This window comes from Psammomys obesus, unplaced genomic scaffold (assembly GCF_907164565.1).
Source record: "Psammomys obesus unplaced genomic scaffold, mPsaObe1.curated_primary_1811, whole genome shotgun sequence".
NCBI lineage: Eukaryota > Metazoa > Chordata > Mammalia > Rodentia > Muridae > Psammomys > Psammomys obesus.
The window spans coordinates 19,801,457-19,823,588 of NW_026596117.1; the positions used below are offsets into that span (position 1 = coordinate 19,801,457).

The 22,132-nt window shown below is 43.0% G+C and overlaps 1 protein-coding gene across 1 annotated transcript in view; it reads right to left on the minus strand.

The window, feature by feature from the left end:
- Positions 1-22,132, minus strand: part of Limch1 (LIM and calponin homology domains 1) — a 304,476-nt gene that overhangs the window by 154,755 nt on the left and 127,589 nt on the right. Inside the window, exon 3 of the mRNA XM_055629181.1 lies at positions 4,785-4,854. Coding sequence (XP_055485156.1) covers positions 4,785-4,854 — 70 coding nt within the window. The remainder of the gene's footprint in view (positions 1-4,784; positions 4,855-22,132) is intronic.

Here is a 22,132-nt window from a genome sequence, read left to right on the forward strand (position 1 = left end):
AAGTTTCACCTTTGTGGCCTTGGAAAGCCAAACGAATTCTTTAACATGGCTCCAAGAAGGCTCAGGAGTTGAGACAGCATCCCCCAGTATCATCTATTTCTAGTTATGCTTCTCATATGTGTATGTGAATGGCTGTCAAAATATAAATCTCACTGACCAAAAGGTCAAGCTGTAAACTCCCATAGTAAGCAAGGATTTGGGGTGAAATAACCTTCAACATCCTCTTGGATGACCACTAACTCAAACTTCAGGACATGACACAATTGTGCAATACTGATGAGCTGGCAGACTGAAGGGACACTTAAAAAAAAATCTTGGAAGGCCAAGCCCTGAGTTTGAGGTCTTTTTTCTCTGGCAGCAGCAAACAGTTTCACCAACACCTAAGGAAGAATGCGAGCATCTGCAGGCAGTCTCCACACGGCTTCAGATGTCAGCCATCAGCACAGAAGGAACCCAGACCTGAAGCCAGGGTCTGTGTGAGCTCTTGCCAAGAAACAGTTTCCAACTACTTTGTTTTAACACCTTCGCCCCTGAATTCTCTGTAACCACAGCACAGGAGGTAAAATACACCTATTCAGGCCTCTGTGAATCTGCATGTGTTTGTAATTCTGGATTGGTATGTGAAAACACACTTTGCTATTTATCTTCAGCTTGAGCAGCTGGGCCATCTTACTGGGTTGATTTCTTAACACTAAGCCACTAGGACACACACACACACACACACACACACACACACACACACACGATGTATACAAGCACACACAGATAGGCACACACATACATATATAAATATACACAGATGCACAAAGAGATACAGTCTTTCTCTCAGTCTTACTCCTTCCTCTCCCTCCCTTAACACTCTCCCCCCTCTTTCCCTTGTCCTTCCCCTGATACATAAAACCCTTCAGCCATACTTCCCAGAAGACTTGAGACTTCTTGCTCAATAGTTGGCTGGTGGTCTGCCAACTCTCTGGCAACCCAACACACCAACCTGGAAGTCTTCAGCTACATTTGAAGCACTGCCTGAAAGTTCTTAGTGCCATGAATGTGACAGAGCAAGACACTGCAGCAGTTCCTCCATCTTCTGTTTTCACTGAAGCTGGTTCAAGTTTAACTAAAATTTGGTCTCGATGGAGAATTCCATGGAAACTTACCTAGCTCTATTCTAGGACCCTGAGGTCAAAACATCCCAGCCAACTTAGCTTCTGTCAAATTGCCTGCTTGTGCCAACCTCTCTCTCCAGCTGACTGCTTATCTTAGTTTCTGTTAAACTGCTTGCTTGCACAAAACTCCTTTTTGCAGCTGCTGAGCAAAATACCAGGATGTGCCTTTTGCTTTTAGAAACCCCTACTGTAAACACTTGGGCCCCAAATGCCTGAGTGTAATCACAGTCAGCTAGAGTAAAGATTTTCAATTGGCTATAAACTGTGTCTAAGCGGTCATTTCTGGTGTGCTCCCCAAAACAATGAATATGAGAAGGAAGGAAATGTCATTTGAAAAATATGCATAACACAAGGGCACCAACCTAAAATATATTGCTTATTTGGAGTCTCCTCCTACAAAACAGAAGTTTCTTTTCATCTCTGTCCTTGTACCAATATGAAAATTTGAGAACCGACCCAAACAGTTACAATGCTACCATAACATCTGTGTGTTTACTGACACTGACAATGTTGAAGAACATACGCCTTCTACTCTGCAGGATGTGCCTACATTTACACTTGTCTCGTGTCTTCTGAGAGGTGATTACCAACATAAAACTATGACAACCGATGCCATGTGTGGTGGTTTGAATAGGGATGGCCCCCATAGACTCATGTTTGTGAATGCTTGGCCATAGGGAGTGGCACCACCAGGAGATGCTGGAGTAGATGCGGCCTTGTTGGAGGAGGTGTGGCACGGTGGAGGCAGGCTTTGAGGTCTCATGTGCTCAAGCTCCACACAGGGTGGTACCCAGTCTTCTTCTGCTGTCTACAGGTCAAGATGTAGAACTCTCACCTCCTTGTCTAGCAGCACATCTGCCTGCATGCTGCCATGCTTCCTACCATAATGATAATGGACTAAACCTATTGTATGACAGCCCTGACTAAGTGTTTTCCTTTATAAGAGGAAACATTGCCTTAGTCATGGTGTCTCTTCATAGCAATGAAACCCTAACTAAGACACCATCATTAGTATGTTTGATAACAGCTAATTTAATAATTAAAGCCACACTGTCTTATCATAAACACTAAACCGTTGACAGACCTTCCATTTCAAACTGTTACCTACATCCTACTCTCTATTCTGTATTTAAACAAGGTTGATAATTAGCTTTTTCATGTATTAACCCACTTTTCTCCTATGGCAGAAGATGTTATCCATAATCTTTAAGGAAAGATATTAACAGACTACACACATTTCAGGGTTCAGTGAAAAAGAGAGTGCTCCGGGAGAAATGCTTGTTTGGTCAATGTTATAGAGATCTGAGGTCAGGAAGACAGTCTAGCCTGTGAGTACAGAAAGAGGGTAGCCTATATGGGTGTGAGGCGAGAACTCTGTACTGGGTAAATGGGAAGCTATAGTTCTTTTTCCTGTCAGGACCTCCATTCTACTCGAGCATCTGGAAATGCTAATCTGAAGGTAATTGAAGAAAAAGATTTGGTCACATTTATAGACTAGGAAATCATTAACTAGTGGGGCAGTAAGTGTGCTTAGGAAAGCATTTTCTAAATGCTAAATTACCAGAGTTATTTACTTACTATTTAACACTAAGATATTAAATATGGTCAGAAGATAATAATTTATTTAAAAAAACAGATATAAGTGACAGAGAATGAAAACAAGCGAAAAAATCCAGAACACAATAAAAAGGGTGGAGGGGGGGAGATATGGAAATCAAATATACAAGCTGAAGGAGAAGAGCTAACATCAAATTGCCTGACATGTAAAATATGGTATTTTCTGTATGGTAAATAATATCAAAATAGGCCTGGAGGGATGGGGTAGAAGGTCAGAGTGTTTGCTCTACGAGCATGAACATTGAGTTCAAATCCATAGCACCCACATAAAAAGCCAAGCATGTCTGCACAAGCCTGTGAATGGCAGCATGCTCCAGGTTCAGCGAGACACCCTGTTTCAAAGCAATAACATGGAGAGGTATGAAAACAGACACCCAAAGTCCTACTCTAGACTCCTAGGCGTGCCTGCATGACACTGCAGTGCATGTACTCAAACCTGTAATTTTACTAAAATTATTCATGAGTCATATTCAAAATGAAGGCTTCCAGCCCCCTTTCCCGTTAGCTACTGTGTGCAGAACGCTATGCAGCTCGGGAGCATTTCCTGGGGCCTGCTTCACTCTCTGCTTCATCTTGTTCCTGGGCCACTAAACCCAAGAGCTTCAAGGTCAGCAAGGTCAGAGGCTGCCACAAGCTCAAAGCCAAACGGACACACATCAATTACAAAGCTGCAGCTTCAACATCTGGAAGAGACGGCTTTAATAAAAAGGTCTAAAATAATGGGTGTATGTACATACTAACATATGTGATATATCAATAATATCCACATATCATCTGCATCATAGAATTATTTAAAACCACTCTTCCTAAATTTATGTATCCACCTACCCTTCCCTGTTCATTAGCTTAACTGCCTACATGATTTTTGACAAACAATATCAGGTGGAATTTTAATGACTAATCTCCAACTCTCTACCAACCAATATAGGGGGAAAAATGTCTCCACAGAAATACCAATCCTCAATGAAAGAATCCAGTTTATCCAACTTGTTGATACCATGCCTTCCCACCAGGACCCCCACAGTCTTCAAGCACAATAGCTTCTTGTCACATCTAATTTTAACCAGTCATCATGATATAACTAACTTTAAAACAATCAGCAAGGCTTGTGCAGGAGACAGCCTACATTCTTGGCATTTTTCTCATTGTTCTCCTGCAAAAACACAGGCAGAGAAGGCGATAATCAAGGACACAGTCAGCAAATCATTACCAGGTCACACATCCGTGTGTGTGTGTGTGTGTGTGTGTGTGTGTGTGTGTGTGTGTGTGTCTCCTTCAAGAATAAAGATGTGGTCATCTTCCGGTTCTACATTTTTCCTTTTTCTATAAAAAGGCAGCACCAATTAAAAGGCTACTATTAATTGCCGAGAATTAAAAAAAAAAAAAAAAAAAAGATCAGTATGTGAATAAAAAATGCTGCCTGGTCTAACATGAACACATTAGCTCTACAGATTTCATGAGTGGGCTCAGAAGGGCTGGGGCCATTCTTACACAGTTCACGGGGAAACACTGGTGCTCCAGGAGCCCCCTGAGCTGTTTTACAACTAACCAATGCTGGAATATTTAAGCCAACATAGAATTCTAACACTGAAACAGGCAACTGAATTTGAAAGTGATGTTTTCTCTTAAAAGCTCTCTATCTCTCCCTTCCTCCACAGAAGGGGAATTCAGCGCAGCACTGAAGAGGGGAACCATAATTAAAATCACATTCCCTTCCCAGGGGTCAACTGAATTATCAGCCTCTTACCCCAAAACAAATTTACCTCTTTAAGACCTGGAGGGCTTTTTCACTCTTGGGGAAAAGGCAAACAATGATTAAGATGCCATTTGGACATGGCTGGAATTTTTTATGTTCAAGGAACCTCTTAGTTTCTTGGGGTCAATGCATTATCACTCAAGTAGAATACACATTGCCAGAAAGAACTGTGACAAATGGCACAGACATGACCTTTAGGTTAGAGCAAAAAGAATATTGGAAAATAAATCTCAATTGTAGATACTCACCAATCCTGCAATAGGGGTAGGCAATCTATTGATCTTTTTAACAAGTCCTGGTTTTATAGCATTCAGCAACCTGTCATAAAAAAGGCAGAGTGTCAAGTGAGACATCAATCAAGATGGATCACACAAATCACCTGTATCCATGGCTACGGCTGAACTGCTGAGGAGGAAAAACAGTGGATGTAATGCATGCAGTAAATCCCAAACGCCTATCAGCCTTCACATCTGTAAGTCACAAGCTTTGCCAACATCAAGTTTATGGACAACAGGTGGAGTCTCAGAGTTTGGAAACATTAGGAAAGGAGAAAGGGGAGAGACTTAGAGGTGCTTCATGGGAGCAGACAAAGATATGAGGTAGACTGGAGGCTAGGAGAGAATGTTCTAGAAGCAGAGCCATAGATGACAACCCAGGGCAGGAAGGCACGTTGCCAGTTCTCTTGGCTAAGGCAAGGACCTCTCCCGGGATGGTCTAGCTTCACAGACCAAGACAGATCTTTGGAAATGATTTGCCAAGACAAATCCTGTTTCCAGACCCTATTTGTGCTTTGAGGAGAGTGGCTTGTTAAATGTGGTTGAGCTTCATTTAAAAATGGAAGAGTGTTTTGTAAGAGGTTAACCAATCACATTCTGAAGATCTGAAACAAGGTTGACCACGATTCCCTAGGTACCAAAAAATTACTTGAGCTAAAGATTTTTCAGGGCAAGCTTAAACACATGTAAAAAATGGAAATATAAGTAAGGGAATGCAAGAGTAACTGAGCTGCGGTCTGCAGGAAATGTAACTGAGAGTGGAGAACAATATGAACAGCAAGCATGCTGAAGAATGAAAACAGGGTTAGCACCATGGAAGAGGAAGAGTGCAGTATTTGCAAAGTGGGATGTTCATTCATAAAGGAATGGTTAGAAGTAAGGGGTTAGAGAATAGAAGTACTTATTTAAGAATCAGACAGCGAGATGATTTACCTCGGAACACTATGTAAGGAGAAACTAGAAGTTATTTATAATTCAAGGATCAACAAGCCACAAATCCACGGGCCAAGCATGTCCAACACCTGTTTTGTAAGCAACTTGTTGCTGGCACGCAGCCGCAGCCACGCCCAGTTGTTTATGAACCATCTGCAGCTCCTCTTGTCCTATAGCCTCACGTGGTCAGCAGCCAGAGGGAGAACACAGAAAGTGTGTGATTTTTCCCTCTGTGGCCCTTTGTAGAAAAGGTTTGCTGACTTCTGCTCTACTTCCTGCAACCCAAGATCATGGTAAATTCGAAAGGCCCCACACTTGAGAGCTCAGACAGGTCACAGACAGAGATTCTTTGAAGTAGTTTGACACCATTCCACACAGATGGAGACAGCCTGCAGCAATGCTAACACAACACTCTGCTGTGGTACCAAAGCAAGCTCAACTGGCAAGTCTGAATAAACCCAAATCACTGCTTCAGCGTGCAATGGTCAGAGTGGGCAGGACAGACACTTAGTTCACGAAGGAAATAACGACAAGAGAAAAAGAGACTGTATGTGTTCAATGGAGATGTGAAATTTTCCCTAAATACTTTTGACTGTGGTTGGCTGACTCCATGGATGAAAAACCTAGGAATATGGCAGCCTATCTGTCCTCGAGGTTGGACAATAGACTTTGGAGAGCATGTCTTACCAATGCATATGGAAGCTTTCTTTCTTAATAAACATGGAGGAGACTAGAGAGCTGGTGGGGGGCTGGGAGATAACTTGTTCTGAGGGTTCCCAGCTGGGTCCTTTCCTAGTGGTGGGACTAGAAAGTCTGTTAGCCTCTGTTTTATCAGCTATAATTCTGAGATATAATGACACCAGTTATGTAGGTATCAGTGAGGCTTTAAAGAGATGGACATGAGACAAGGTTTCAGTTCGTAGAGCGGGCTAGCCTGGGACTCAGTTGTCCTGCCTCTGCCTTCCAGGTGCTCAGATTACAAGTGGCACCACCATGCCAGCTGAGAAACATCTTTGAGAAGTACAAAAGCAATTTGTTACCAGATGGAGAGAACAAACTACCTCCAAGGCCATCTAGCTAAAGGCTTTGGAAAGCATAACCTGCAGGTGAGACACTGGTATAGCGCTCTCCATGGAGAAGGCATTCTGCTACGTCTGGAATCCCTGTACATGATGCCATGGACCATTCATAGGAAGATAGAACAGAGCCCAGCCCATACATTCTCTGCTAATACTTATCGTGTTTCGTGTAAGTTTTTATCCATTGTAAATGGTCTGAGCACATATTAGACATACTATTTGTTTAAATAATTTCAGTTGCTTAAAAAAACTCAAATGAAAAAGCATTGCTACTGGGTCTTAAGTCATATTGCTGACTAATGAGAGTAGAAAAAAACAACTCTCCTCCATAATGTATTGGAGAAAAATTCTTCTCAAAGGGCACCCTTAGTCTTCTGTGTGTAGGGGACTCATTAACATTTGTAGTAATGCTGGCTTGACCCACGCATCTTTTATAAACTCATCATTCCATTCACTCTTCATAGACTCTTCTGACAATAGACACTTGCCAACCCATGAAGTTGTCAAAAATATAACGCTATACTTTAATGAAGAGAACAGCAGAAAGGTACAACTTCTCTCAAAATGTTTCACTAGAAACCACAAAACAGGATGACACTTTGCTCTCTTCCACATTTAGGATCTTTCCAAGACTGTGCAGCTGTGTTTTTCCATGTAAACAGTCTCCCGGCTCTGCACAGAATTTACAGTACACACCAACAGAAGATAACATCTAATTCACATTGTAGAGATGCGCACCTGGACTTTATCTTGTATTTTGCCTCAAACTGGGGACATTTTGCTTTCTGTGTATTAGCAAACAAATGAGACATGCAACAACAGCTATGAGGAAGAACAGTCACGTCACTTTACTTTAAACCAGGATTGCCCTCCTATGCAAATCTAACAGCTGTTAAACGATGACCATGTAATGTTTTATGTTTATGTCCCTTCTGAGGTGCATTATTACCCAAAAGCCCTGTCCCCAAGACTGAGGTCACATATGTGTACCTACCATGTCTGTAAGATGAAAATAACTAAGTCTCAGTTAGACATGACCACATTCCAAGAGACACAGTCGGTGACATGGCCAAAGACAGCGGTCACCCTTTGGGGTGGTTTTTCATGCTACAGTTTGGTGTTTTTGGAAGGACCAGCTTCAAAGAACAGTGTCAAAATGGGTGATAAGAGCCAGTCATGGTGACATGTGCCTTTAATCCCAGCATTGGGATTAAATAAATACTTATTGGGGTAACATCTGTGAGAATGAACAGAATTGGAAGCAACTCTGTGCTGAAGGGATGGTAAATGTCACATACTTGCTCAGCCTATGGATGGTCCATGACATCATATGCAGGGATTCCAGATGTGGCAGAATGCCTTCTTCATGGAGAGCGCTATACCAGTGTCTCACCTGCAGGTTTTGCTTTCCAAAGCCTTTAGCTAGATGGCCTTGGAGGTAGTTTGCTCTCTCCATCTGGTAACAAATCGCTTTTGTACTTCTCAAAGATGTTTCTCAGCTGGCATGGTGGTGCCACCTGTAATCTGAGCACCTGGAAGGCTGAAGCAGAATGAATGAATCCCAGGCTAGCCTGGTCTATAAACTAAGGCAGCACAACTGAGTCCCAGGCTAGCCTGCTCTGCAAACTGAAACCTTGTCTCTCTCTCTCTCTTTTTTTTTAATTTGTATGATTTTACACAATAAAAAAATTAAAGCATTATATCCTCCCATATTTTCTATGCTAAATACATCCATATTATAAAACCAGGAACACAAAAATGATGAAGATAAAAGGACCAACTAAAGGAGCTACTTTCTTATAGTTACTTATCCAGCAAATTTTCTGTCAAGTGTTTGCTGTCTATGCTATTCTAGGGGTACAACAAGTGACTTTAAAAAAAAAAGTTTTCTTCTTTGGAATTAATAATTGGGGTACAGATGAGTGAGTGTGGCAACAAAAGGAGGTGAAAAGAAGTAAAACAACACAAAGGAATCTTCAGATGATCATAAGCCCTGGAAGAGCAGCGAAGACTGTGGAGTGACAATGACTTTGACAGCAAAACTTGGATCCCACACTCATGGAACATGAATTACTGAGAGGCCACCTAACCAGGGTTATAGTTTCCCCTTTAATAAGATGGGGAAGGGAGAGAAAGCCTTTGCCTCCATCTAGGATGAGACCGAGCTTCCGGCTAATGCTCATTGTGAGGATGTGATAAATACAACCTGCCAGCTTCTTATTAACTGAGCATGTCTCTCTTTAGTAGGTGAGTCCAAGTTGTTTAATTTCAGTTTCCCATTAACCAGCCTCCAAGGCCTAAAATGAGTTTTACTTATTTTCTCTTCTCAGCCACCTTTGGATTAAAAAAATAATAATAAAATCTCAGAGAAATGAGTCATATCAACAGATATATATTGCCTGCCTTGTAGTGAAAACTATGGCAAAGAAAAAATACCATCTTGGACAACCCTCAATTTTGAAAAACTTTAACTGCACTGAAGCTAAGCAAAAAGAAACATGCTTCTTAACTTAACTGTGTACTCTAAACACATATTCTAAACCCAGTATGCTGTGCTGGCTGGTTTCCTGTCACTGTGACACAAGCTAGAGCAATATGATAGAAAGGAACCTCACCTGAGGAGAACGGCGCCCTGTGATCAGGCTGTAAGCAAGCTTGTAGGGCATGTTCTTTCCTAGTGACTGATACCCAAACCATTGTGGGCCTCCTGAGCTATGAGAAAGCTGAGCTGGTAGGCCTCTGTGCTATAAGAAATCAGGCTGAGCAAGGCACGAGGAGCAAGCCAGTAGGCAGGACTCCACAAAGACTGCATCAGCTTCTGGTTACTGCCCCATTTGAGTTCCTGCTCTGACAGTCTTTGATGAAAAACTGTGATATACAAAAGAAAGGGAAATAAACCTTTCCTCCATGAATTGCTTTTGGTTGTAGTATTTCATCACAGCAATACAAACCTTGAATAAGATATGCATTGTGACCCATATGTCAAAAAGGCTATTCCACTATTGGTTTATGAACAAACTCAACAAGTGTCTGTTGGGCAGGCCTGGTGCTGGCTCTGTAAGCCAAGTGTGGGACACAAAGGAAACGTGGAAAGACCCAGATCTCAACCTCACAGTGCATGCTAACTAGTGGGTTTAAAAGCCACAGGAAGTCAAGGACTGTGCTCAAGTACTGTCACACCACCCATGAACAGCCACCATGTGTTAAAAACATGTGTGGCATGTGGTTCACAGTAAATACAGTTCATAAAGAGTAACCAACCACTGGACTCCTTAAGAGAATATTAAGCCAGGAATGATACCAATGTTCTGACTCAACCACTGACTGCATCTAATAACCTTCTGCCTCCCCCATTTGCAGGATGTGGTGGTCTCCCAGCCACAGCCTAAGCATTGCTTTGTATTCATAAATACAAAGTTAAGGCACTTTTTCATACCTACCACACACACACACACACACACACACACACACACACACACACCACAAAACTAACTAAAACCTGCCTCTAATATTTGGCCTTGGAGAAAGAACTTCTGTTTATTCTCAAAGGTTATACAAGAGCTCCAGAATGGGGCACAGAACTGTGAAATGCTACAAAGATTCTACCCAGACATGGTGACCAAGCCCACCAGACAGACTGCTATTGGGACTAAGAATTTTAGGAGTATTGAACTTTACAATCATTAGCTTCAGAAATACAGTTTTTGTAATTATCCTAAGTTTGGGAGAAAGCAGCTATAGACCTCAAACACCAGGATGCAAAGTTCACGCTTTGTCTCATGGGAAATCACTTTGTCCTTTACAACAATAGATTACATCATCGTCTTATTAGCTTGGTTTGTACAGCTGCAATAAGGAACTGTGATGACAAAATGGCCCATTTTTGTGTCCCCTTTCATTTGGCTCAAGAGTGTTTTTCCTACGTGGTTTCCTTGATGGTTTTCTGGATTTGACTGTGAACCCTGAATGAAGGTGATTCCATTTAATCTACCATGGCATCTGGTTTCAAACCTAAGCACGTGATCAATACAACCTTTCCCATAAGCCCATTACAGATGTCGTTAAAGGTTTTCTTTTTAGAGTTGTCTTGGCAAAGCCAGGAACATTAACAAGCCCTTGAGATCTGAAAAAAATGACAGAAATAGAGGGAAAAGCAAAACCCCACAGAGGAATTTCATGTGAACAGGATGCTGTTGGAACACAAATTGCCATCATTAACATCCACCAAATGTTTTGAGGGTGCTGCATTTTGTCCAGAATGGGTGACAGGGAGGTCACACTTAAGCCACTTGAACAGGCCCAAGAACATCACAGGAGCTTTTGAAAGAAGGTCTCTGTTTGCTTGGAAACCAGGAAGTCAATCCTAGGCCCATGAAGTTGAAATGACCAATCTCTTACTCTGATAGAACCCCTGTGTTAGAATCTGTCCACTGACTCTCCAAATGTGGCTACCTTCTCTTCTAGACAGACTAAGCCATGTTCTCCAACCTCCATTCACTGCAGGAAAGGAACAGACTTTTGTCCAACAGAGTTTAGGCAGAAGACATACAACCTACCCTAAAACCCTAATAAGCAATTCTTCACTTTCTCCCTTCCCCACCCACTAGTTCTCATTGACTTCATCTCTGCCCTTCTCTAATGCCAAACTCAAGCTGCACAAATGGAATCACATCTCCATCACCTTAAACCACTGTGATTTAGTGTTTATTAGAACCGTCAACTGCAAATTAACTCTCACTAGGAAGAACTTCTCGGATAAAAATGAAACCTATGTAACAAATTATACCCATGGAAATCCCTTGCATAGCCATTCTTGTTGTCTGAAACTTATGGAATCTGGGGATCTTAAGGGACCAAATAAAATGACCTAGATAAGGAAAATCATTCAGCAAAGCCAAGGCATATGTCTGAGGTCAGAGCTCCCACAGATAGCCGGGATTACAACTTCCACTTCCTAAAATATCAACAGGATCCTTTCTTATCTTCCATTTAAAAATATTTTTTGATTCTTTGAGGATTTCATGCAATGTCTCATGATCACATTAATATCCTAACTCATCTCAAATCTACTCCCACCTTCTGCCCCAACCAACTTTTTGTTTTCCTTTTAATATTAAAAATAAATAAATAAATAACCTGCCCAGTTCAATTTGCTTCCCATACACTCATAGATTTGAGTCCATCCACTGGAGCATGGCTAACCTACTAGGGGCTACACCCTTAAAGTAACATGACTCTTCCTCTCCAAGAAGCCAACAGCTGTCAACAGCTCTTCAGGTAAGGGTGGAAACTCATAAGGCCCTCCCACTCCATACTAGAATGTTGGCAGGCTTGGTCTTGCAAAGGTCTTGTGCAGGCAACCACAACTACTGTGAGTTCATAAGTGCAGCAGTTCTGTCATGTACAGAACAGACTTTCACTCCAGTCCACCTGACCTCCAGCTCTTAGCATCTTTCCAACCCCTCTTCCATAATGGCCTTCGGTGAAGAGGTGGTGATAGAGACGTCTCATTTATACACTCCACATACTTCAGGTTTTTTTTTTTGTTTGTTTGTTTGTTTTTTTGTTTTTGCATTCTAACAAATAATCTCAAGACCCACACTAATAAGCCCATGACACCCACACTTGTAAAATCCCAGCTTTTGCTCAGATGACTCCTCCTCCCAAATGACTTCTAGGTTTTCTAGTGTCAAAGGATCCCTACCCTCTGAGCCACATTTTTGTCAATGTGACAAGTTAGAGTCACCTAAGAAGAAGAAACCTCAAATGAAGAATGCATCTCTCAGTTAAATTATGCATCCATCAGACTGGCCTGTGGGCATGGCTGTAGGGCACTTTCTTGATTAATGGTGAATGACTGACATGGATGGGCACAGCTTACTGTGGGCAGTGCCATTCCCCTGAGGAGAGTTGGATAAAAATGCAAGCTTAGCAAGCCATGAGGAGAAAGCCAGTAAGCAGTGTTCCTTCGTGGTCTCTGCTTTGGTTCCATCTTCTGGGCTGGCCTGAGTTCCTGCCTTGACTCCCTTCAATGATGGGACTGTGATATGTAAATCAAATACACTCTTTTGTCCTCAGGTTACTTTTGGTCAGTGTTTTATCACTGTAACAGAGAGCCAAACTGGTATGCCCTCCAAATGCCTTCAACTAGCAATCAGATCTTCATCCCCAAACTGCCTTTCCCACCAAGACTTCTATTCAAGGTCTCTTCTGCTTTTATAAGCTACCAATTCAAGATGGCACACATGATTGATGAACTGTGAAAACTAGCAACACAGAAACAGAATTCAGAGTAGCTAAAGAGAGTGGGTGCTAAAGTCACCCTGACACAGGCAATGATACATGTAACCACCGTTGTGCTATGTAGTAATTAGGTATTAATGACTGCAATTAGTGTTTCTCCCACAAAGCAAAAGGCTCAGTTCTTGCTATGCTCACTGTCAGGAGGCCGGGAAAGAACCTTCCACTGTGATTCAACGCAAAAGACTTTCATGCCCAGCCCAAGGAGGGGAAGTAGCCATCTCTAGGACCCCAACTCTCTCCTTCAATAAGGGGTCCTTGGAACCAAAACCCTCAGGATCCTAAGAGCAATAGGAATCACCAGAAACAAAACCTGCATTTCAATCCCAACTTTAATTCACAATTAAAGTAAATTAAGTAGTCAATACCTGGGAGCCTACATTTCTCCCTCTGAAAATAGGGACAAAACACTAGCTAGTCAGAATTCGAGAAGAGTGTGAAATGTAGCAGCATACTTGGCATAGCCCTAACACATACATATATATGTATAAATATATACATATTATATATATATATACATTATATATGTGATATATATATATATAACCTCATAGTGGACACAGTGTTATCATTTCCTCCAAACCAGTTTCCACCCTGCCTCCCACAGGTGGAAGTCTGATGTGTCAACCATTGGCTCCATTCTCCTCCTAAGCATCCTGCCTGGGTTAGCACTAGGCTCAGGGAGATAAAGAACAGAGGAAGCAAATGAGCTCATATGAGCTCTCTACATGGGCGTGGTCTCTGGACTGGGCGGAGGGCAACAGAGAAGCTGGGGAAGGGCGGAAGGAAGGGAGGATACCCACAAAGGAAAGGCAGTGAGTGTTCTACGGGCAAACACAGTTAGGTTGGAGCTCCACCTGAGGAACCGGCCCTGCCTTCTGCAAAGGCTAGCTGAGATTTAACTCTTCAAGGCTTCATAGCGTCTCCTCGTTTGATGCTCTGAGGACGGAAGGTGGGGGCTGTAAAGGGCTGCAGAAGACCTTTACATCTTAGAAAGGAGAGATGCTAAGTTAGAACCTACTTCCTGTTCATTCTGCTTATCCTTTATGCACACCCCTCCCCCACTAAGCCCTTATGGGGCTGGACTCCACAGCAGAGCTGCCACAGACTCAGATGGTGTGGGGGCCACAGAAGACAAGCAAACAACTTTTGGGGGACGTGACCCACGTTTTAAATGACTAGCACAGAAGAGAATGTGGATAATGGGAAGCACAGAGCAGGAATTTAAACTGTGAGTGACCAGAATGAGAGAGGTGTAGGAAACCTGTTCACGACTCCTTTAGCTGTGGAAGGGAAACATAGCTTTATACACATTCGTGTTAGAGCTCAGAAGAAAAGTAATCCACTAGCAGAGTCCACGTCCTCAAATTCAAGTCCCAAACCACTGTTCTCGATAGAACCAACCCTGGCTGCCAGCTGCTCACTGGATGCTGCTGAAATCCCCTCACTTGGTGCTCAAGCCCTTTCCCAAACTACTCTGACACCAATCTCACATCTCCAGTCTACCCTCACCTTCACCTGTGATAGTCCCTGGCCTACAGCATGCAAAGACCCTTCCTGTGACTAACAATCATCCTTTACAATCCAGCTTAAATGTTTCCTGTTCACTGAAGCATTCTCAAGGTAGAGACAATCATCCATCATGACCTGGTCATATTCCTTTGGCTTCCCTACTTACCTCAAGTCACAGAAAATCGAATTAATTAGGGAAAGAGTTCATCCTCTCTGAAATCTGAACTTAAGTGAAAAGGCTAGTCCCCGGTAGGACCTTCGTGATTGTTTGCTGAGTGAACTGAGAAATAATTTCAAGAAAATTATTTCCTTGAAATAACTGTTAGGAAAGCCTCAAACATCAGCGTGGAAACCACGATGAATCTCCATTTATAACTTTGCAACTTTTGTTGTCAATCACAGCTTCACTGTTCTCTGAGGACCAAGATTAAAATTGGGTCCAGGCAGCCACATTACGGCAGAGTCATCTGATAAGCCCACACGTCACTCTTGTCAGCTATCACCTCATGAAGTGCCTGCTGATTTGTGGGAGAAGGGTGAGAAGAGTATTGTTGCCCTGATTTCTCCCAAGGACAGTTAGAAGTTACTGTAGGTGGCTGCAGCCATGTATGCACAAAGCTGAATGCAGAATATGGCAATCAGATAGTTAGCGAAGGGAAAGACGCCCAGCGTGACTGTGTGTCTAGGACCTAGAGGGACGAAACTGGCCAAAAGGAGAGGACTCCAGGGGCTAGAATGAAGTGCAGCAAAGATGAAATGGGGGATGCCAGAGCCAATGGCACGAACAGCAGTCCATAGTGTGGGACCAGCATATAGGGACAACACTGACAAAGTGTAGAAACCTAGCACCCATATAGTCAGTGACACCAGGTACTTGTCAATGGAACCATAATCATTTCCTGAAGGAAGGACCAGGACCACCTGCAACCAGTAAACGACTTCCTTTTACAATTGCCTTCCAGTACAATCTATAGGAGCTTCAGGAAAAGTGGGCCCTAGTGCTAACCACACCCACTAGCCTCAGTTTTTTCCATTTCCTCCACTTTTGCTTTGCTCTAATAAAAAAAAAAAGTGTGGGGGGGGGAGTCTACTTTTGCAGTTAACTTTAAATAGAAATCATTCATAAGTGCGAGTGTTGGTAGCCTGTTTAAGAAAGGGCTCTCCTGTGGGTAACCAAAGAAAACACTGAGAAAGAATGGTGGAGACAGGCCTTTAACACTTCATCGTGGGAAGCCAGCCCACCCAGCTTGACAGCCCATGAGCGGCAATCAAAAAAAAAAAAAAAAAAAAAGAATTATTAAGGAACTTCAATTAGGGAGCTACTAAATCCTCTTAAATGCTAGCAAAGTCTAATCTAGCATGGAACTCCCTGAGGTGGGCAAAGGAGCAGCCCAGTTTACTTCTGCACATAGCAGTCTGTATATAGACTTGCTCTCTCTGTCTGTTCTTAAGTCAATTGATCATTCTCATCTTTGTATATGAAATTTCTTCAGGAGTCAGGAGATTAAGCTGTTTTAAGTCAATAGAAGTCTCACATTTATCAAAGCACAGGGTTGATGAAGCGCAAGGAACCACCACATACTGGGTGAGGAAATTGTTACTGAATGATAATTATCCTAAAATAAATTTCAAACACATTTGTGAGAAGCCTGGGAAGCAGCTCCAAGATCCAAGAAGATCTGTGTCATTTAAAAGTCTCAATGAGGAGAAAGGAAGTTGTGACAGGGTGACAGCACTTTAAGGGGGGGGGGAAGGGTAATTACAAAAGACGGATGAGGGTGAGCATGTTTCAAATGCAAGATACTGGAGGCCTCATCAAAGCTCCCCAAGAAGACTTTGTAAGTGATGCTGAAAGAGCAGTTCCTGGCACGGTTGATTTTTGAAGAACCAGGGGTCTGTTCTGCTCATCATGAGAGTCCTGTCCAGTGGCCTGGAATAGTTTCCACGTGTGTGCCTTTTTCTTGACAGAAGGCCACTGGAATCCTGAGTCTTTGCTTTAGTCCCCACCTAAGCAAGGCCAGTCTTCAAACAAAAAGCAGTTTTTCACTAGAGACCTTAGAGGGAGGGGAGAGAGCGCTCAAAGTGTCCTCACTTGAACTTGAAGGCTTAATGAGTCTTGGTGCCCAAAAGCTGGAGGAAGGCCAAGTCAATGGGGCCAACTGTGATTTGGCAGGGAAACAAGAGAGGAACCTACATAGAAGGCCTATCAAGTTCTTACCGGCCTGCTAAGGCCAGAATGAGTAACGGCAGAGGGGCCCAAGTATGCTAAGATTTGAGTGAAAATCTGGGTTGGTGAAAAAGCTTCAGACAAAGAGTCTAAAGATACAGTGAGCTCCCCAACCCTGGGTGTCCATGTGACCAGCTGCACAGAGAGCTTGGGAGGTCCAGGCTCTTCACCTGCCCAGGTTGCTGTGAGTCATAGATCATGAGCGAAGCAATGACAGTTTGAAAACACCAGTATGAAATCAATGGCCAACACCTTAAATGGCTGTACTTGCCAGTTCTCAGAGGACAGTCCCAATGATAGCTTGTCTACTTGCCATCCTTTTTCAGTGTCACCTCATCCTGGTTTGGAGCTGTAAGGGTACTCCATTCACAAACTATTAGGTCCCAGCGATCTCGCTTCATTTTCAGTGGTATTACGTTAAGAGTAATAGTTGTTCACTGAGATGAGGAAAAAAAGCATGAGGCAAACCCAACCCCAGCCAGGTGGAAACATAATCATTTGATGTCAGTCACTGGCAAAGGCCTCCGGCATCTCCTCTACCACGGGGACAAGGCTAATTCGGCCTGGTTTATGCAAATTCTAGGGAAGACAGGAGGCTGCTCTAGCTTCTTAAAAGTCTCCTTAGCAAACTCGGTTTCCATGGCAATCACACTTCTTTCCTGGTTTCCTCTCAGCTGAGAGTTCTTCTGCTTGCATCTTTCACCTATCCCTGGACAGGAGAGAGACTTCCTCAAACTGAGATGTTTTCTGTTCCTCTCTCCTGGTGTACTCTTTCCCTGAGGACCTGCTGCAGCCCACAGCTCACCCATGACATCTAGCCAAAGCTCTCGATCTAATCCATTGTCACCCACCTAAGCTCCGAATCCTTATTTCCTAAGGCCCACAGTTCTCCCCCTTGGGTGGGCTGTCTATATCTCAGACTTGACCTGCCCAAGATGAAAGCATATCCCTTTCCCCAAAACAAAGGACCTTGACCAGCTGTGTCAAAGGTCCAGCCCCGTGGTCTAGCATTCACAACAGATATATTGACTTCTTACAAAGAGTTGTTTTTTTTTTTTTTTTTTTCCATTAGTCAAATGCACTTTACCCTGATGACTTCATTAACATTCTCACTTTTCCTGCTCCAGAGGTCAAACTTCCAAATCCTTGCCTGGCTCATAGGGCCCTGCAAATCTTACTCTCCCTACCTCGATGCACCTACTCTGATTCCATGCCTGGCCTCCACATTTCATGCCTATCTGCAGTTCTTTCCATGTGCATCCTTCTTCCTGTCGGAGGTACAGCATTCCAACGTGGCATTCTGTCATCTACAGCATGTTTCTTCTCTATTTCATCTCCTCTGTCCATAAAGGAAAGCTTCTAGGCTTCCTCAAACTGTCCATCTAAATGATGCTTCCATAGGGCAACCCGAGGCTCATATCCCACATGGAGTTATGATTCAGAGACCAGTCCTGATGAGCCTCTCTCGCTGTCTGGCCTTACTGAGTACTGTGCTGTCATTAAGGGTGGCATCACATTTGTAAGTGTGTTCTTAAAATGCTTCATTGAGAGGCTAGAGAGATGGATCAGCAGTTAAGAACACTAGATGTTCTTCCAGAGGACCTGGGTTTGATTTCCAGCACCCACAGGGTGGCTCACAACCATCTACTACTCTAGTCCGGGGGGATCTGAAGGCCTCTTTTGGCTTCTTTTGGAACTTTACATCAGTGGTATAAGGATATACATGTAGGCAACATACCCATATACGTAAAATAAAATAAAAATATTAAAAAAAAATGCTGCATTGAGTGAAACAGAAAGAAGTCTCCCCTCCCCTACCAACAGGCAGTCAGCCCTCCTCTGTGTTTACCAAGCACTCCTTCCCTGACTCTAGACCTTTCTTCCTGCTACTGTTCCTAAACAGGATGACAAAATTTTGTGGCTTTACAACAACATCTTCTGTCATGTCTTTGCTCCTGGTCCCTGGCGTACATTGCCTTGAACTTTTATAACTTCCCTGGTGATGGGCACTCTAGGTGTGTTGCTTGCTCTGCTATCTGGCCTTTGATCCAGGTCACTGAGGCAGAACTCTTCATGAAATTTCCTGGGAAGTGAGATTGTCTCTTGTTAAGTGGTGGCCCATGGTAGGCCCCTCAGCAGAAACTGACCACCAGAAAGACCAAGCCTGATCAGAAGTCTGAAGTGCCAGTCTGACTCCCATCCGTGGGGAAGGAGAGGTAGCCAAGCAGGCCCATTTGACAAAGCCGCCATACAAAGTCTCTAAAGGACAAGTAAGGAGAGATGGTTCCAACATGGTAGAGTGACCCACCCAGAGAGGGTAGAGCAGCTCCATGCCTGATACCCTATGCCTTGCTTAATACATCTCTTCATCACGGCTCTTCCTTAGTAGCCCCTATGATCGACTAGTGTGTGTAAGTAAGGCATTCCCCTGAGTCCCGACAGCCATCTTAACAGTGATAAAACCCAAGAAGAAGGATCATGAGTACCTCCAATTTGTAGCTGAGTGAGACGGCTGCTGTGAATAACCTATGAGACTTATTAGGGTATGGCTTTGTGGCCCTGATCCCTTAACTTGTGGGCTCTGCACTGACTCCAGCTAGCATCAGGAGCAAGAGGGGGCTGGAGATATGGCTCACAGATACCGCCATGATTGTTCCTGCCAAGGCTATAAACTGGGTTCCCAGCATTCACATGGTGGCTCACACCCACCTGTAACCTCAAGTCCAGTAAATCTGATGCCTTCTTTTAACCTCCAATGGTACACACACGGTACATATACACACATGCAGGCAAAACAATCATATACACGTGATATATATACACACATGGAGCCAAAACAATCAGACACATAAAATTAAAAAAAAAAAACAAAAAAACGTAAAAATAACCTGTAAGAATAAGTTAAGTTATGGGACACCTAGATGGTGTTGGACAACTGGTTATTTTTGGGACCAGAAGTCTTGTGAAAATATAAAGTAAAACAAAGAAACAAACACAACCAGCTCTTAAAGCTTGTTAATGTCTACATTTATTGAGACATTGATTTCCATTCTAACTTTACTATAGAGTGTGTATGAGAGAGAGAGAGAGAAAGAGAGAGAGACCACTCTGCAAGCACATTACGTACATGATAAAGTCTTTGAAGATGATGTCTCACATTCCCTGCTTACGGCCCTCTGCTTAAACTCAGTGCTGTGCTGTGCCTGGACAGTGTTCCACAAGCCCCCTTTACTCCCCCCATACACACATGATAAGAAGTTCTCCACACAGATCTTCACCATCAACTCCCATCTGCCCTAGAGGACTGGTCACATTTGAGCACACCACATCTCATGATGAAATCACGACAGGAATCTGAGACAAGCCCTCCTTCTTCGAGCAAGCAGCTCATTTATCAGGAACAGCATAAACAAGTGTGGGGCAGCAGGGTTCTTATCTTCAGAAGATTATTTCAGCAACATAAGAACAGAGACCAAAAAAAAAAAAATTCCACTAAGGCATTCTTTATTGGTCACTTATTTGTAGACTCATATGCTCAACCCTGGCATTCCATGAGAATGTGTTGGCAAAATAAAACTCATCCGTGCAGCTCTTTGCCTCCTAGAAAGATGGAGGTCCCAATGGAGAATCTTAAACAAGAAAGCAGACGCCTCCATTCTTCACTGTCCTGATATTCAAAGACATGCTCTTTGTATGAAATCTCTTTGTGTGGGGGTGGGGAGAAGAAGGGGAAGAGAAAGGATAATATTTTAAGAACAGAGACCAAGATTGTCACTGATGCTCTAGGCATGGGTTTTACTACTGGGTCTCACTTCCAACAAGTGCTTAGAGCAGACATCACACACCAAGCCAGTACCCAGTGCAGGAAATACAAGGATATATATCAAATCATTTTCAAGAAGCTGGGTCTCTATTGTAAGCAACAGGTTTTGATATACAGCAGAGGTGAAGCTCTGTGATACTATTTGAGTAAGGTTAAAAACAGTACTTAGAAGCCACAGAGAAAACCAGTGGTTCTGCCTGGAGAGTTCTAAGCAGACTGCTAGAGGAAGAAACAACAGCAAACTGGAGAAGCAGGAGGAAATGACATCAGTACAGTGGTCAAGGTTATTGTTTGCAAAATAAGCATTCTAGTTCCCAAGCTCTGTCAGCCAAAGTTCATTATTCACAGATGATCGAGCTTGTAAGGGACTCAATATGTCCTGCCCAGTTTTTGCTCACAAACTAGACAAGAGAAGCTAGAAAGTAAAAATGCAAATTCCTTCACCCTGCTGATAGCTGGCAGCCCCTGGGAGAGAGCAGACGGGAGTATGGTGACACAGAGGGGCGTTGACCATGTCATCATCATAATTGGCTTTTGGCCTAGTTCCACTGACAATAATAGGAACAGCTAACGGTAGAGTGCCAAGGGAGCAGCAGGCTATACTGAGCGTTTTAGTGTGCTTTCTCACACAACTTCGGGTATGTCTAAGTGTCTTACAGGAGAATGCCCTTGCATTTAGATGATACACACACAAGGATTTAGGAGCCGAGTTTCATGATATCTACACTTGACTTTCAAATGGTTACTGCAAAAAAGAGGCGTGTATACGAAGAAATGATACAAAGATAGCAAAATGACAATAATCAGTATGCCTGGGTACAAAATATACAAGTACCTATATATTATTATAGCTTTCCTATATATTTAAAAATTATTCAAAATAATTTGAAAGACAAACTTAAAAGAAACTAAAATCAATCCCATAGCCCTTTTGGGGACCATCAAGTTTCTCTGAAAATACATTTAAATACATACAAACTATTTTGAACAAGGTGGTGAGTACAAATTTAAGCACAAGGCCATAATTTGCCAATCTCGTAGCTACACGAAAACCCTTAGAGGTCTGTCTAAGTGATAAAGTCGTGGTAGAACGGAATGGCAGAAACTTCCCCCACTGGAGTTATTTTGAGGCAGTCTGGGCAGCTGTAATCACCATTCCATCCCACGAGCAGGTCCTCACATCCTCAAGAAAAAATGCAGTATCGGGTTCGTATTTCTGTTAGTATGACATGTCCCACTATCCGATACTTGCGGCTTTGTCACACTTTGACCCCAGACCTCTTAGGAAACTCTCAGCAAAGTGCTCGCATCACTTGAGCATTTAACTTGCATTACACACTTTTATCAAAAACAACAGCAGACGGTGAGCTACTGAGAGAAAAACACAAAAGCAATGCTTTGGTTATTCCAACCTATACGATAGAGAGCCCTGAGGAAGGGGATTTTG